We start from the raw sequence: 13213 nt of genomic DNA, 5'->3' as shown, positions 1-13213 counted from the left end.
ATGAAATATAAATTTGTACTATCATACTGTTACACCTCCTGATTTCCCACTTGAAGTACAGTATGCTTAACTCTCATTCCCTCTTTCGATGGGAAATATTTATGGTCTCTAAGTACAGTAGTTGATTTCACATATAAAAAGGCATGCGCTTACTGTCTGGCACAGGGTAACAATGCAGTAAACCAGGGGTCAGCAAACTTTTTCAGCAGGGGGCTGGTCCACTGTCCCTTAGAACTTGGGGCGGGGGGTGGCGGACTATATTTTGAAAAGAAAAAGAAAAGAAGAATTAATTTCTATGCCCCACAAATAACCCAGAGATGCATTTTAAATAAAAGCGCACACTCTACTCATGTAAAAACACATTGATTCCTGGACTGTCCATGGACCGGATTTAGAAGGCGATTGGGCCGGATCCAGCCCCCGGGCCTTAGTTTGCCTACCCATGCAGTACAGTTGTACTGGAGAAGGAGCAAGGATGTGAATACACAATCAAATGTCAAGCAATATGCCTCCCTCTCCCTTTCCTTGTCACAAAATGTCACAGTCTTGTTACTCCCTCCCCCTAAGTGTGTGACATACTTTCTGAATGAACCCTTTTGTTCAATAGCCAGGAAAAATCTGGCAAACAGAAGTGCCATTTCAGATTTCAGCAGAGGGCAATTTTAGTATAGGCTAGCTAGAATATTCTTACAATGTCTCCCTTGCTACCCTGGGAGCCTTTATAAAATACCTGCTCTGCTCCAGAGGAAGGACTGAGGGGAGAGAGACTGCAGGCAGTGGCTTTCCCACCTGCCTTTCCCCACTCTCCAGCCCTGGGAGCCTTTCCCAGACTATGACTTTGAGAACAGCAGAATCAGCTGGGATGAGAGGAGTTCAGGGATAGTTTTTTAAAATAATTTTTAAAGTTGTGTGTCCATGTTTCTCCATTTGATCCTTTGACATGGGTTTGTATGTTTTGTGGTATTTTATGCATTGTGATTTCACTCCTTCCTACCCCACCCATAGTATCAAACGAAAACGATTCTTGCAGCACCGGTGACATTTATTACAGCGCGAGATGCTTGTTTTTTTTTTTTTAATGTTTTTATTAACAAATTTTGCTTTTTAATAGGCTAGAGTCCATCAGGTACAAGATGTAGCTGATCCCTTAAAAGGGGGGGATTAAAGGTGCCAGACTGACCGGGGGTGGGCAGACCTTTTGGAAAGAGGAACAAACACAACTACCTTTTTAGACTATGACGGAACCAGATCGTTCGCTTGAGTATTCTTTCTACTCCTTTTAGAAAGAAAACCATTTTCCACACAGGAGGAGGAAGAGGGGGCACGGCGCAGTCAGGCGCGCGCGCCTTAAGATCCCTCTGAAGCCAATGGGGTCCGGGCGCGCCTTAAGCTCTGCAGAGGAGGATCGCGGCGCGAGGACGGACCCGCCCCTTCCCCGCGCTCGCTCGCCCGCCCGCTCGCTTCTGCTGGGAGCACGTACGGCCAGCACGCAAGCTCAGCGGAAAGGCGGCGGCGGACCTGCAAGGCTAGGGGCGTGGCCTTGCTGAAGAGGGCGGGGCGCCGTGCCGAAGGACAGCGGCGGTTGCTTCTCCCTCAGAGTGCGGCATTCCCCCCCCCCCGTCGCGTCGTGGGGGCAGGGGAAGAAGCAAGATGGCGCCGGCTGCGAGCGGGGACCGGGGGCTTAAGAGCCTGGTTTGGCAAAGTGAGTGCCGGGTGCTGTCGCCACATCTCTCTCTCACGCCCCGCGCTTCTTTTTCTCCCGCCGGGGTAGGGCATAGAGGCAGAGCCAGCCCTCTCCCCTCTTGCCCGGCAGCGGCTGTGAGGGAGGCCTCCTCCTCCGCCGCCTGCCATATCTCTCTCTCTCTCTCTCTCTCTCTCTCTCTCTCTCTCTGTCACGGGAAAACGGAGGGGAGGCTGGCGGGTGGGTGAGTGGGTCGTGCAAGGCGTGAGGGTGGCGGGCGGCGTTAGTCGGCTTGTGTGTGTGAAGGGCAGCGAGGCAACCTCCGATCCTGACCTGTGCCCGTAACGGCATCCTGACGTGCAAGAAAAATGCGGTGGAGCAGTTATTTCCCAATCTTTTTATCTCCATGCCTGGAAATGCTTCACTTGCTACGTTTCTGTATACCGGGCGGCGTTTTAAGGAGGGGAAAAATACGCCTTTCCTCTCTCGTATGCGAGCAGGTGTCTCCCTACGGTGGATTTTCATTTCGTTGTGGGGCATGTAAGGATTTCTAGCCCCCTTCCTTACATGGATTTTCATTTTGTTGGGGGGCATGCAAGGATTTCCAGTCCTATCTATCTATTTTAAAGAAATGAACCATGAGGAGTAAAAACAAAATAAAATAAAAAACCTTCCAGTAGCACCTTAGAGACCGACTAAGTTTGTTCTTGGTATGAGCTTTCGTGTGCATGCACACTTCTTCAGATACCCGAAGAGATCTTCAGATTTAAGGAAATGTTTAAAATTAAAATGGAATCTGTTGATGGGCTGAGTGATGGGCTGAGTGGTGCAGTATGAAAACTATAAAGCATTTTTGTGGATTGGGGTGCTGTGCGAGTGGTGAAAATCCCTTCAAGCACTGTGTTTTGTAGGATGCAGGTAGCAGTTGTCAATTCTAGAATGGGTGAAGAAATAGAGGTGGTATAATTTGCAACCAGAGGGACAGCCCATTGGTTTCAATATATATAGTTTCTTAGCTTTGTACAATATGGGGCTCATATATATCATTTTTTTGAAACTTAGTTTTATTCCTTTCAAGAAAAAAGCAAGCAAGCAAGCACAATGACAGTGTGTGTTATGATTTACCTTTGCACCTTTCAACTCATAATAACGGCCTCAAGATGATGTAACAGTTGTTTTCTGTTTACACATTTGTTTCCTAATTTTACTTCTGCTGTGATTTAATATTCCTCTTTCTGTCTCTGAATGTGTTTAAAAATATTTGGGGGCATAAGGGGCTGGATATTTTATGTGATCCACCATCAAAACCTTTTCAATGACCAAATACATCATTATTTCATTACATTAGAATACAGAGTTCTCTGAAACAGAATGATTGTGGTTATTTGACTATTTGACTAGGGACCTTGAAAAATGGAGATCTTGTACACTACAGTACAGTAAGTGATATGGAAATGGCTGTTGTTACTGGTAGTGTTGCATCATAATACAAAGGTGTAACATAAGCTGATTGTGAACATGAAGCCACTGCACTTCTTACAGTGTTTTTAAAGAGTTTTATTTAAATGTTCTGTGATTGATTACAGATTGTATAGCTGAAAAAGTAATAAAAATAATTTTAAAATGCTTCACACATTGCAAACTTTGAAACAAGTTTACACTATAAGGAAGTCATTACTCTTTGATTTACAAAAAGTATTTGTGATTAAAAGAGGCTATAGGTTCCTGTTGGAGATAAAACCTTTGAATCATTGTTAATAATAGCTCTGAGTCAGAGGGTTTCTGAATCCTTGGAGAAGAGTTTTCATACAAAAATGCAGTAGCTTTCAGCACTGTTTAAAGTGGCAGAGAACAGACTCATACCTGCCTTATATGGTTACTATTATATATAAATATAATACAATAAAATATAATAAAAACTCTTAAAGAAGTGTAATATGTATGTTGGGGGGAAGAAGCAGGTTTTTTTCTACGCACACTGAACTTATTTCCTCCTGTTTACTCCTTCCCTGTCCTATATTGCTCCAATATGTATTGGTATGGAAGTTAGTGTTGGACAAGACACACATACTGACTCTTAGAGAGGGATGAAGGTTTGCTTCACACACACACACACACACACACACCCTTGTGTATGTCACTAGGAAGACTGGGGAATTGGTTTTGTGGAGGTGGCGGTGGTGGCCGGTATTCAGGTTTAGTGGAAAGCTCTTGTTTAGTGTAAAAGCTAAACAAAACTTGGGAGATGGAAGCAGATGGTGCTGAGCCTCTGGGCTAGCATGCAATACTGTTGTAGCTGGACAGACTAAGGATACAATCCTGTACACAATTACCTGGGATTAATTCCCATTGAATTCAGTGGAACATATTCCTTAGTAGACATGCATATGGTTGTATGTCTAGGAACCTTAAGATAATAGTCCTGACTTGTCTTCACCAACTTCTTATTGGTGTTTTTGTTGAATAAAATAGGTAGTTGAATTTCCCCACAATGCATAATTCTCTATAAATGCAGCGGGGAAGAGGAGGTGATAGTTATTATTATGGCTTTCTTTGGTATGAAAATTCAGACTCCACATTCAACTAAAAAATTGGGCCTTGAGAATGACTCAAGAATATTATTGAATAATAGGGCAGGAAGCACATTTGCAGGAAAGAAGAGTGACCATGCTGTTGTGGGCTGTTTGCATTAGAAAGCAGTAACTTATTTTGTGAAAAATACCTAATACATTGAGTGAGCTGTCTTTGCTGTACGTACTAGTATAACACATTAAAAATTTTTTTTACATAACTGTAGCACCAGTTTAAGTACCATTTCTCATGTCTTTTTTCCATTAAAAAAATTACAACCTTGGTTTAGTATTGCACTTGCAGCAGTAGTAACCATATTAATACTTTAAAAATAAACAAAACTTGCAAATATAGATACATTAGAGACAGAAGCAATCTTGCAGGTGGAGAACTTCCTGATGAGCTTGTGGGTTTCAGTTTGCTTTTTTGAAGTTCAGATGTGCAGAGAGGAAAATAGTCATGTGCCACATCTTTTGCAGTTAGGAGACATCTAAGGAGTTGTTTATATTTACGCTTCTGAAATGTTACTGTGCATACTTCATTTTACTGTTTTGCTGCCATGTTCTTTTCAACATAAAACCTAATTTTTTTTAGCTTGTGCCATTAGCGAAAACATTGCATTAAAATGTCAGAAATTACCGTAGTTGTTTGAACTGTCAGGCTTTTTCCTTACAGAGCTAGATTACTTCACATTGTTACAGTGTCGCTATTTTAACTGCTGGATTTCTTTTTCAGAGCTAAAAACAGCAGTGTTTGATGACTGTAGGAAAGAAGAGGAATGGAAGGTAAGTTTAATCTTTTTTAATTGCCTCTGCGAAATACTGTATAGTAGTTCATCCACCACTTACACAGCGTACTTGACTAGGCATCTCCTAGTCAAGTAATGGTGGCCTTTGGAAGGGCTACATATCCGATAGCCGTATCACAGTTCCATAAGTTCTTTTAAGGAAACAATGATACTTAAAACAGTTTCACTCAGATTTTAAATTTGTGCACGTGTCCTTAATTAAATGAGAGGCTCTTTGATTTCAGAGGAGCTGTGTCCCAAGCACTTCTTGGAACTTCAGACCTTGACTACTTAAAAGTTTGCATTGGGCTTCAGTGTATCCCCACAATCCAGGGTCAAAGGAAAATGTGGATATACTTTTTCAAGAACATAGTATTTAAATTGAATGGGAACTACTGAAATGCTGCAGAGATATGCATCTACACTATTTGGAAAAATCAGACAATCATATTTCTATTTATTAAGACTATAAGCAAGCCTTGTGCTTGCTCATGGTGCCTCTTCACTCTTCCCTTTGCACAAACTGGCTTAAACCTCTAATTAACAATAGTTTCCTGTTTTGTCTGAACCACCTTTGGAACAAGCCAGGTTCAAACAATGCATTTAATGCTCTGAAGCCTGCAAGCCTAGTTCCTGCTTTAGATGTAACAGGAAATTATGGTTAATTGACGAGTTCCTGGATTTTATTTTCCGATGTTGCATAGGGAGCTCCGTGAACAAGCAAAATGCCCATTCATATCTCAGCATAACACTGTTAGTATAACTTCCTCAAATATTTTGACTATTCAAAAAGAACAAGTCGTAATATTTTTAGTCTTCTTTTGTAAACTAAAGTTTTCTTAACCAAAGGAACAAATCACCTGTCTAAGATATATAACGCTCTTCAGATACAGTAAAAAGCCATGTGGATGCCAGGGAAGCCCTCTGAGTGCATGTATGCCCACATTGGCAGTCCTTGGCATAAATATATTAGTTCATTAGACCTGTATTGCAGTGTCCTTAGTATGTGATCACCACTACCTTAATGTGCCTTAATGTCTAGTTGTATATGTTGAGCGTCTTCATTTTGTGGCAGAAGAGAGGACTGGGACTGGTAAGCACAGTGGTTCCATTCAGTGCTCGAAACTCCCATTGATCTAGGCGCATTTTGCAACAGGGAATTTCATGAGTGTGATCAGTTTCTGAGCTCTGGGCGCAGTATTGTGCCTAAGATTTCAGATTAAAACTGGAGTGTGGAAGAAAAGGAGGACCTTTTTCTGCCGCCCCACTTCCAGCTACTCTCTGAAGACTGGAGAAGAGACCATCTTCAGAATATTAGGGGGTGAGCAGGGGAAGGACTAGACCATGTGAAAAATGAACATAATATTTTAACTGCAGTTCATTCATTTGCAGCTTTGAATTCATGTTATAAAAAGCACGCATAGTCATTCTGTTGTTGTGCCCATAATTTAGGTTTAAGGTGCCATTTAGCTCCTAGCTTTCATATCTCAGTTTCCAACACTGGTTCCATTTCTAGTGCAATTTTTTGATTGTGTCATCACTTTTTTCCTTCGCTTAACATTATGCAAACTTGATGCAGATAACATTATATATTTTATTTATATCCCAAGGGGCTTCTGAGGGATAACAATACGTTACTACAGGGACTGCCGTGGAAAAGACAACTGTTTAGAAACTAGAGTTGTCACAAAATGCAGTGAGCAGACTTCTAGCTGGGGCTTCTTGCATTGATATCATTACATCGACATTGACTGTGGAATTGTCCTGGCCTGGTTTAACTCTTAAAACTCAGGAACAGTAAGGGACTTGGATATTGAATGGATTGCCTGCTCCCACATAGGCGCTCATATCAGTATCTGACACCCTGCTCCATGTTCCTCAGTTTTCAGAAGTGAGGTGAGTGGGCATGAGAGGCAGCACCTTTCAGGTTGTGGTGCCACAATTGTGAAGTTTTTTTCCAGGAGACACCCATGTGGGTTAATCATTGATCACCTTTCAGCAAGAAATGAAAATTTAGTTACTTAGGAAATACTTTGAGGCAAATTAATATTAAAAATCAAGCTGTTGTAAAATGTATAGTTGTGTTCTTTTTTGTGATGGTTTCTTTTGATGCTGCCATGTTGTTTAATTTATAGGATTTATATTATATTTAATGTTTGGAAGCTCCTAGTGGTTCTTGGGACCCGAAATGAGGAGTATTATACACTTTATAAATGAATACTTTAGTAGGTACAACGATTTTGATTTATCATTAAGCTCTCATCTTACAACCAGGCATCAAAACCAATTTCAGTAAAGAAGCATGCAATTGGATATAATTTTCTAAAGCACTACTTCAACATTTTTTATACAGATAATTCTTCTAGATGACTTCACCACAAAGCTTCTGTCATCATGTGGTAAAATGACAGACTTGTTAGCAGAAGGGATCACTGGTAAGTACCTTTTAAAGAGAGTTCTGTGATTCTGGCATATGGGGAAACTTGTTTTGTCAGCATTTGCAGAGGACATCCAGTGGAAACTTATTAAACGAAAAAGTCATGAATTTCAATGGGGCATATCTGTAATTACCCCTTTTCATCTCACTTCTTTCTGTTTACTCATTCTGCTGCTGGATTTGTTACTTCCATCTGTTAACTTTGTCTTCATTGAGTTTCTTATCCTTTTGGTATATGGTTGTAACAGAATAATGAATGGAAGAATTGTCAGGAGGGGTGTTGAATGGAATGCCAGGTGGAGTTTGAGTGTGTCTGTTGCAAAATGACAGTTGAAAGGGGTGTGTGTGTGTGTGTGTGTGTGTTAGAGACAGAGAAAGGGAGAATTTGATATGAGTGAGTTAGCATAGTTAATGAGGAAAGTTAGTCATATTAGATAGGATATTAGAATTGTGAGTATTATGTATTAAATGCCTACTTGCTCTGGATTACCTTCCTTACTTAAATATATTACCGTGTTCAGAAATGGGTGAATTTCTAGGGATGTATCTCATACTGTGTGCCTGTTTAAGATGTACTTGAGTAACACTATAAAGGGAGAGTCCTATTGCTCTTCAGGTCAGTAGGTAGTGACAGAAGGTAGCCAGGGAACATGTCCTGGGTGGGTGGGAGGAATCCCGATAATACCACAGTTACAAGCTTTTTCTCTTGTATCTTGCTTTTAACTTCGTTTCTTTTCTCATTCTCTAATCTTTCTGTGTATTTTTTTGTTGTGCTCTCACTGAGAATGTGGGGTAAAGGTTCTGTGGCTTAGGGTGACATAATGTTAATCTGCTTGTATTCTGAGCTGCAACAGTGGGTAGGGGAATGGCTACTGGTAATTACGGAATGAATTTGCTATATAGTCAGAGCCGTCTCATCCATAGAGGCCGGTGGCGCGGCGCGCCAGGGCGCAGGGCACCCCAGGGGCGCCCCCACGAGCCCACCGGCATACCGGGCTCCCCCTCCCCAACCCGCCCCGCCCCCACGGGCAGGCGCGCACTCGCGCGCCGGCGGGCCCTCGCCTCGCGGAGCCCCAGCCTGCCGCCTCTCCGCCCGCCTCCCTCCCGCGCTGGCCGCCCCTCGGGAGGGGGGGTGGGCGAGCGGGGATGAGAGGCGTGGCGTTGGAGCGGGCGCCCGCGCTCCGGCGGGCGGAGGATGAGGGGCGGGCGGGCGGGCGGGCTGTAAGCCGCCCGCCCTCGCCTCGCGGAGCCCCAGCTGGAGCGCTGGAGCGGCGCGGGGCTTTGCGCGACCGTCCAGCACTCCAGCTGGGGCTCTGGGAGGCGAGGGCGGCCGGCTTGCAGCCCGCCCGCCCTCCCGCCGGTGTGCGAGCGCCCGCCCGCCCCTCATCCTCCGCCCGCCGGAGCGCGGGCGCCCGCTCCAACGCCACGCCTCTCATCCCCGCTCGCCCACCCCCCCTCCCGAGGGGCGGCCAGCGCGGGAGGGAGGCGGGCGGAGAGGCGGCAGGCTGGGGGCGCCGAGGGATCGCTGCGCCAGGGCGGCAGATCCCTCTAAGATGGGCCTGTATATAGTTGTTGGATTGTCATCATGCTGCAGTTTGCATGGCTGCCACTAGGTGGCATGATAGACTGGGGCAGTTCCCCAGCAACTGCCTGCTCTCCTGCTGCTGTACACCTTCACACCAAACAATGCCGTTTCATGCTTAGCAGCATCAGAGACTGTCCGCTCTCTTGGTAGGCAGCAGGGAAGAGCAAGCAACGCTGCTCTAGTTGGGGATGGGGGAAGCTTCTTGACTGGCCCTTCCTGCATGTTGCCTTGTGGTGGGGACAAAGCGAGACTTTGAAGGCAGAACGGAGAGACAGCGAAGTGAGCTGAGGCAGTAGCTCCTAGTATATTACGGCTTTCTGGAACATTTGACAGTGGGGGCAGAAGGAAGGTCATGCTTAATGAAGGCGCGGTGGGAAGTGATAACTTCCAAAATGGATTTTGGTGTTAAATTTCATAGTCTATAAACAACCATTTCTAAAGGAACTAAATAAATTTATTTTTCCTTGTTGCAGCTATCCTAAAGCTCAGATACAAAGTACCGGTAGTTATGGTGTAAAGCTGGAAGTGCCTGAAAAACTTCCATTATAAAACTAACATTAAAAAATATATTTACATAATAGTGATTGATTAGAATCATTATGTAAATCTATTTTACACCTGTAGGTGGTGAGACTACATGCAGTTTGTGGTACAGTGCTTATTTTGTAAACTATGTTTGCTAACTGATGCTTGAATTTATTAGCATCACTGATTTCAGGCCTATTTGGGTTTGACTTGTCATTTTGGTCTTTATCAAAGGATCAATGGAAAGCTCTAATTACAACACTCATGTGGCTCAGCAATTTGTTTGCTTCTTTCATCTTAGAGGCATTCCCCTATGAGAGAAAAGGAAATACTTGCAACCTTGCAGTTCTTCGTTTAAAGTTCTTCTTTTAAAATTATTGGGTTGGATCCAGATTTGCCCCTCTAAGAATGGAAGGGGCTCCAAGGGAAGGGAGCCTTGAATTCAGTGGTGCTCCCCATTGAAGGTAGGGAGTTGGGTGGGAGTTTCCAAGATTTCCCCTATGGCCCCCATTGCCACCTCTCACATTGTTGATCAAGTGCAGGACTTACATAATATGTTTTATCTTGCTGTTTTCATGCTTTGTTAATTTAATATAATTATTACTTTTGATTGTAAGTTTTGAGTTGGCTTGGAATTATTATTAGGAAAAGTGGGATCCATCATGTACTTTTTATTCTTTTTGCAAATGTAGATGTATAAAATACTGAAGGGTTTGTTTTTTAAAATCTTATTTTGTAGTTGTGGAGAATGTTTATAAAAACCGTGAGCCAGTCCCTAACATGAAAGCCATTTATCTCATCACACCTACAGCAAAGGTTAGTTGTTGTTTTTTTAAGCCTGTTGGTCAGTTTGACTTAATCTTCTTGTGAATAAAATTTTAAAAAATTACCATGTGATAAAATGTTCATAGGTTACTAATTCATTTAAATGTGTTGCTGAGGAACAGTGGTCATTGCAGATCAGAATTCTTTTTGAAAGGTCTATACTTTATGTAATTCTCTTTTTGTCAATGGGGTTAGATCCAGAAAAGCACAAGCATACTTGTGCTGCATAACAGAGAATAAAGACCTTGGGAGTCAACAAGCATCTGGGGTGGAAAAGAAGTTTATGAGGTATAGTGCGACAAATTTATTTGGGAACGATGAGCCTGAGAAGTGAAGGGCATGGGAATGTACGGAGTGCAGCTCCTTTGTTAAGAAGAATCATTGTAAGATGATTCCACAATACAGCAGAACACGGTGACTTAAGATTCAGACTTGCAAACCAACAGCCCAAAATTCATAAACTTGTTAAAACCCATCAGACCCACCCATCTCAATTGATAAGATAAATTACATTCACTTATTTTGCTTCCTTATTTTTTCCACTTTGATTCCTAGTAATGGTGATGGATATTTAACAAGTGTTGCTTATATATTGATATTTCTTGACTATTTCATTTACATTCCTAAGAATTTGGGTTGGAGTTTCTTAACTGTAAGCTCATCAAGTCGTCAATGAACTGAAGTTTGGGAAAGCCTGATTTACACTGTGGTTTGTTAACAAGTCAGGATCATAATCACAGTTTGATTATAGCTTGTTTGAAAAAAAAACTATAGTCATACATTTCAAATACAGTTTTTCTGCATCTTCCAAATGCACTTCTTTGTATGTTGTCTATGATTTGCTGTCCATTTAATACACTTCCTATAAATCTGTATATTAATAAAATAAATAGAAGTTTTGTTTGCCATTAATTTTCTCTCTGCTAATTAAAGGAGTTCCCCCACCCCAAGATTTTGACTTGTTCATCTTTGTTTTAGCACTTCCTTTAAAAGGAAATATACATAGAGTTTCTCAATTATGGAAATTGTACTTCTGCTTAGAAACACAGAATATTTAAAGCTTTTTCAGAGCACTTAAATAGCAGTTGATATGGATATTTGTAGTAGTCAAATTTGTTTCCTACAAACTGTTGATAATCACAAAAATATAGAATTAATCAAGTTGAGATATATTTTAGGATAGATGATCCACAATGCCTTGGATCCTATTTGTAAGAGTTGAAATAAATTAGAATGTACTGTTTTAATTGTTCAGTCTGTAGATGGGCTTATAAATGACTTCGTCAGTAAATCATCCAGCAAGTACAAAGCAGCATATGTCTACTTTACTGACTGTAAGTATTCACTGATTGTAGCAAATTCATTGATTTTTTTATTGTAGCAATGGGAGCAATCAGGATAATGACCATTGAGCCTTTTTGTATATTTCAGGTGTGAGGAGATTGGTTATTACTAAAAAAAAAAAAAACCCAACATTATTCTTACAAGAGTATTACGTGTTTCCCCACATTATTCTGTATAGTGCAGTTTCTCCCAAGTGCTGCTTTAAGTATTTTGTCTTTGGAATTTCTTTCTGCCAACTTGGTTCCATTGAGCCGCGAGAACAGCTTATATATAAAACAATATAACCACAACAAACAGCAGTCATGCATTAAAAAAGCCCTGAAGCATAGACAATCCTAAAGCAATATAGGTTTGGTGTATCAACAGTTAAAACAAAGTAAAAACTAGAATACCATTTATAGTCATACTCTTCCATCCTCCCATCTGCTGGAAATGGCTGCTCTAGAAAAAAAACTTTTTAATAATTTATCTAAATGTGAAAACAGTTGCCTTGGTTAGCAATTTTGGGAGATAACAACAAAATGAGGACATGCCCACTGAAAAGGTCTTCTCCGTTCAGATTAGAATAACAAAAAGGTTGAGAGCAGTGGGTGGTATGCAATGTTCCTGTTGTTAGTGCAAGGGACGTGCAGTAGTAGAACCATACATTTCTGTGCTTTCTCCTTCAGTCTCCCCCCTTCCCCTCTACACCCCCCCCCCGTGAACTCTAGAGGGTTAGGTGACCCTCCACAAATATTTTAGTCTGAAGACTTGCTTCTGTTTTGGTGCTTAAAAATAGTTTGCCACTACCTATAGGTAAGATATTTTGACCTGGTTCAGCCCAGGGGTCAGCAAACTTTTTCATCAGGGGGCCAGTCCACTGTCCCTCAGACCTTGTGGGGGGGCTGGACTATATTTTTTGGGGGGAAATGAATGAATTCCTATGCCCCACAAATAACCCAAAGGTGCATTTTAAATAAAATCACACATTCTACTCATGTAAAAACATGCTGATTCCCGGACCATCCGCAGGCCAGATTTAGAAGGCAATTGGGCTGGATCTGGCCCCCAGACCTTAGTTTGCCTACCCATGGGCTAGCCTGTGGATATCTAACCTGTGACCTTCCAGGTGATGGACTCAAACTCCCATTTGCCCCAGCTTAGCTTGCAGGGTCAAAGGTTGTTCACTCCTGCTTTAGTTTAACCACAGTTTGGCAAATTGCCTGAAACCTTAACTGTAACCACTGGAAACAAGCTAGCTGCATAAACCATGGTTTAAAGCTTGTTCACTTTCATTAATCATAATTAAGTTTAACTACAGTTTGTCCTGGTTCAGATGATGCTGTAAATGGTGGCTAATAAAATATTGAATTAAGAACTCCTGAATTCTGTGATTGCGCTGGAGGAGGAGGAGGCAGGAGCTTCTTGTAACACTAAATTGTGGTTTAGTGTTCTTCCTAATCAGACCATTGTGGATGA

At 42.0% G+C, this 13213-nt stretch overlaps 1 protein-coding gene across 1 annotated transcript in view; it reads left to right on the top strand.

The window, feature by feature from the left end:
* Positions 1-1597: 1597 nt before the first annotated feature.
* STXBP3 (syntaxin binding protein 3) overlaps positions 1598-13213 on the top strand; it is a 30578-nt gene continuing 18962 nt past the window's right edge. The window contains exons 1-5 of the mRNA XM_033151465.1: positions 1598-1702; positions 4988-5037; positions 7393-7474; positions 10326-10402; positions 11667-11745. Coding sequence (XP_033007356.1) covers positions 1651-1702; positions 4988-5037; positions 7393-7474; positions 10326-10402; positions 11667-11745 — 340 coding nt within the window. The 5' untranslated portion in view covers positions 1598-1650. The remainder of the gene's footprint in view (positions 1703-4987; positions 5038-7392; positions 7475-10325; positions 10403-11666; positions 11746-13213) is intronic.

This window comes from Lacerta agilis, chromosome 6 (assembly GCF_009819535.1).
Source record: "Lacerta agilis isolate rLacAgi1 chromosome 6, rLacAgi1.pri, whole genome shotgun sequence".
Taxonomy (NCBI): Eukaryota; Metazoa; Chordata; class Lepidosauria; order Squamata; family Lacertidae; genus Lacerta; species Lacerta agilis.
The sequence above is the reverse complement of the archived record's forward strand: the minus strand, read 5'-3'. Positions and strand labels throughout refer to the sequence as shown.